The sequence below is a fragment of the Hyaloscypha bicolor genome (assembly GCF_002865645.1).
Source record: "Hyaloscypha bicolor E unplaced genomic scaffold K444scaffold_182, whole genome shotgun sequence".
Lineage (NCBI taxonomy): Eukaryota > Fungi > Ascomycota > Leotiomycetes > Helotiales > Hyaloscyphaceae > Hyaloscypha > Hyaloscypha bicolor.
Genome location: NW_020194684.1, coordinates 2,466,998 through 2,472,016, shown reverse-complemented (window position 1 = coordinate 2,472,016; position 5,019 = coordinate 2,466,998). Strand labels below are relative to the sequence as shown.

Below are 5,019 nucleotides of genomic sequence, written 5' to 3'. Positions count from 1 at the left end.
TATAAGAGCTATAATTACTATCGAGTCTGTATTTTCCCCCTTTTCCTAGCTTGACTAACTAGTTAATAGGCCCGGTCGGCTACTAATCGTACCCAGTAGTACCCTGCCTTATAAGAACTCGATCCGAATACCCTCCCTACCTCCCGGTAATAACGACGGTCGATTACGGACGTCTGTACAGACGAGCCAGCCCTATAGCGCCAGTAACGGATCCGTTAACCGTCCGTTACGGCCCCAGTTTATATTATAGAGGATCCTCCTGCCGACCCACCTACTATACGGCCTCCTGCCTTCCTCTCCCGCTTCCGGCTAGCTCCCGTATATATGACTGGTCCGCTTACGGGTTACTATATAGCTTGCGGAGCCCTTTATTTTGGCTATATAGACGATTGCTTTGAGGCCTATTATAAGAAGGGTAACGTAATATTTCCTCTAATTCACAAGCCTCTTCTATACCTTTCTTATCTCTTTACGGGTAATAATCTGCTCTACCGGGCCTTCCGGACGAATATCCGGATATATAATTATACTTTTGCCTTTATATTAATTAGCTATAAGAAGGATACCTGGATTGACTTCTCTTATAGGATCCAGTACTTTTAGATCTATAGTAAACTCTTCTATTTCTAAGGCCTGCTATAGCCTGCTCTATATACCGAACCCTCCTTTATATAGCTCTTCTTTTATGATCCGCTCTTTGTAACTAATATACGGGCTACTAACTTCCCTTACTTAGATTATATAATTCTTTTATAGCTTACGGATATACTTACGGATTATAATCCGTTTATTATGGTCTATAAGATAGCCTATAAGCATCTTGCAAGTTAGTAAACCGATTTCCGGATCTTATTTAATCTATAAATATACTTAATTCTTGAGTCGGGTACTAATTATTATTATAAGAACCTCCTAACGAATAACGAGGTTATAGCCCTTATTCCGGGATAAGTATACGGATGCAAGCCGCCGTAATCTGGTACTTATGGTCCGTAAGGCAGGCCGCAAGCGTCCGTAAATATATACGGTTAATATTATATATATAGTATATATATTACTTTACTATATCTTGCTTTTCCTATATAGCGACCCGGGCTAGTACTATGGTTTGTAGTTACAGGACCGTAATAGGACCCATTAGCGGATATGGCTAGAATAGCGGGTCTTTTACCGGTATTACCTCTATATTCGTCTGGCCTTCTCCCTGCTCTTTTATACTAGCCGCCTCTTTTAGTAATATGTTATTAATATATATATTACCTGTAAGACTACCTCGCTTGACTAGCTCTGCTTATACTAGTAAAATATCCGTACGAATATATATATAGGACTTGTAGATACTCTAATCCGTAAGGATATCCGTATGGGTAATATTAGCCGTTACTTTATTCTCCCGTTAAGCTTTACGGGCAGTAATCGCTTTATATAATAGCTCTTTTAAGACTTAATAGCTATTATATAATACTTTGGTAAGCCAAGCTTCTTTATTATCTTTACGGCTAACCCGTACTGGCCTGAGATTACAGATTACCTCTTAAATGGGCAGTAAGCTATTAACTGTCCGGATCTCTTTTACCGGGTCTTTATATTAAAGGTAAGGGAGCTACTTGCAGACCTAAAGAATTACCTTTTCGGACTATATATAGGCCATATATATATAATTGAGTACTAGAAGCATAGCCTCCTGTATATATATCTGCTCTTATTTCTTAGGAGGGAAGCCGTCTTCTTAACTCCCGATTTAGTTAACGAAGTTATTTATACCGAGCTCCCAGACCCGTTATAGGATCTTATAGGCGAACTTATAACCGTAGTAACCAGTCAGATGTCTTACGGACCATATGGCCTCAAAGATAATCCGAAAGCCCTGTATATGGTCTATAAGACGCCTATAGCCCCGCTTATATACCAGAAGAGGTTCCCTAAGGCATTTGCGGCTACGATAATTATCTATAAGAATAGGTATTCCGAGTACCGGTACCGGGATAATGGCTATATGTTTACGGTCTGTAAACCAGGCTTTCCAGGCCAGGAAGTCGTCCGTAATAACTACTGGGTCGTTTTATATAACCCGTACCTTCTCTAGAAGTTCTGCTCCTATATTAATATTAAGGTTTGTATTTCCGTATAAGTAATCAAGTATATCTATAAGTATGTCTATAAAGGAATAGACTATATAACTATTATAGTCTCAGGAATAGATAATAAGATTACCTAATACCTTTAAGCTCGGTATATAGGCCCTATAAAGGCTTTCTGGTATCTATTTGAGTATCTAATATACCAGGAGTTCCTCCCGGTCTAGTACTTGGTAATTTACCTCCCTGGGTAGTATATGATCTGCTTTACGGCCGACTTCTTACCCGAGCAGATTACGGACCGGACTATAAATACCTGCTTGACCTTAATAGCCTTCTTTAAGTATAATATAATATATAAGGACAGCCGCTAGTACCTCTACTATGAGTTCCTATAGTACTTTATATAGGTTACTAAGACCCGGATATAGAAGCCCTATAAGCAAGGGTATAGTATTGGCCGTATTTATTACTATAGCCCAGTTTCGGGCAAACGGTTCTACTTACGGCTCTTACTAACGGTCGTATACGGTCTGCGGTCCTTTAACGAGCTTTACTTGGTTAAGGGCGTCCGTTATCCTATATACTATACTACCTATATTGCCTGCGGCTTGGCAGAAAATAATCAGGAGTGGTTCCAGTACTTTAATAAGGCCATTTTATTAATAACCGGCTATAGTTTACGGATACTTTTTCTTATAGGTATCCGCCAGTAGCTAATTGCGGATATATAAGTGATCTGGGACCGGTATAAGAAGCATTTCTATAATAACTTGGCCCGTAAGCTCGCCTATAATCCGTTAATTGACTTCCTATTATCCTTGGTTAATCCTTACTATAATTACGGCCTCTTCTTGCTTGGTTTTGGCCTTACGGATCTCTAGCGGATACTAACAAATATTGTCCTGCCTGAGAATACCTTTGACTAGACCGTAAGCTACTATATGGCTAATCTGCGGATTAATCATATCTATAAGATATTACTGGCGACCGTAATATAAGCCTAGCTAAATATAGACTAGTACTCTTGCTTTCAGACGATTATGGCGGTAATTACGGATGATTTACAGACGGCCTACTTCTACTTATAAGGCCCGGGCAGGACCGGTAAGACGTTTCTTTATAAGACCCTCTGCTACTATTACCGTAGCCAAGGTAAGGTAGTCCTGTATATAGTATTAACGGGTATTGCGGCTCTCCTTCTCCCGGACAGACGTATGTCTTACTCCTAGTTCCGGATCCCGTTCGAGCTTGACGAGTTATCCGTAAGTATAATTACTAAGATAAGCCGGCTCGGGGTACTCTTGTAATCTATGGACCTGATTATCTGGAACGAGGTATTCATATAGTATAAGTACTGCTTTGAGATGGTATACCGGCTAATGGTCGATTTACGGTCGGTTACGGATAACGTTCTCTTTAGAGGAATGCCCGTAATCCTCGGGGGGGACTTTGCCCAGATCTTATTAGTAGTCCCATATGGTTTGCAGGCTAATACGGTACGGGCCTGCCTATAGTAGATATAGATCTGGTTATGGCTCCGTTAGTTATTATTACGGATTAATATACGGGTCCGTAATAACCTGTCCGAGCAGGATTTTATAGACTAGATTAGTAGTCTACTATATAACCCGTCTTTAAATAGGCAGATTATACTCCCGCCTTTTGTTCTATATACCTAGTTAGTTACGGACCTAATTAATTATATTTACTCGTAAGAGCGACTCTTGCGGGCCCCGTATAACTACCGGGCCTTTAGCGGACGGATAATTCTATTAACCCTGAATAATACGGTCCGTAAGCTTAACTAAATAATCCTGGATATATTCCCTGGCCAGGAACGGATGTATTTTGTAGTAGATTCGACTAATATAAATGAGGCGGATCCTGAGATTATAGAATTACCTCTAGAGGTCTTATAGAGTATCTGTTTACCAGGTCTGCCCCTCTCTAAGCTATAACTTAAGATTGGCGTATCCGTAATACTCTTGCGGAATCTCTATCTATAGGAAGGGCTTTATAACGGGTTATGGATATTAATTTATAGCTTTGGGAGGTTCTCGATTTATATACGGCTACTGGATAGTGACTTTAATGGCCAATTACGGACGATTCTACGGATTAAGCTCTAGTTAACGGATTAGTAACTGTCTTTTATATTCTCCTATAAGCAGTTTCTACTTGCTTTATCCTTTATAATAACTATTAATAAGTTATAAGGCCAGTCATTTGAGGCAGTAGGAGTGGATTTACGGTTCCCGGTCTTTTCTTACGGCCAGTTCTATATGGTAGCCTTACAGGTAACCTTATAAGCAGGGCTTTATATTCTTTTACCCCCTAATATAAACCGTACGAGTAATATAGTATATCTAGAAATATTATAAGGTCTTGCTTAGCTTTTGACTTACTTACGGGTGACTTTGTATATTTACAGGCTATTTTTCTTCTTATATTATCCGTAAAGGCCTTTACTAAGTTATATACCTCCTTTAATTCCAACCCTATTTGGGACGAGTTTAGGGCAAAATTATTACTGGCCCCGGAGCTTGTATAGGGCCGCTAGTAATAATTTTAGTGGAGCGGCCCTAAACTTGTAAAATATTTATTTATAGATATATATTTATTATTAATTTTGTTTTTAGGGAAATACTAGAATCTATTTCTTTTAATAAATTACTTAAGTTAATTCCCGGTATATATTTTTTAAAATATAATATTATTAAACTTTTCTAGTATATAGTATTCTTTTAGTTAATTTATATATCTTATTTTATAGTAATATATACTAAGTTTTAGCTAAAATAAATAAAACCGCGATTTTTCGCATTCCCGTCTATTTATTCTTTTATCCAGAACATTAATTATATTACTATAATATATGCCTTTATGCGATATTAATAGTAATTAATATGGTAGAGGCCCTGAGCTTACTCCTTACTAA

The 5,019-nt window shown here is 38.3% G+C and overlaps 1 protein-coding gene across 1 annotated transcript; it reads left to right on the top strand.

The window, feature by feature from the left end:
- Window positions 1-316: 316 nt before the first annotated feature.
- Window positions 317-603, top strand: K444DRAFT_707596 (uncharacterized protein; the record flags this gene model as incomplete). Its single annotated transcript, XM_024888165.1, has 1 exon — window positions 317-603. Exon 1 carries the CDS (start codon window positions 325-327, stop codon window positions 601-603), a length of 279 nt encoding a protein of 92 aa, XP_024728252.1. The 5' UTR covers window positions 317-324.
- Window positions 604-5,019: the final 4,416 nt, after the last annotated feature.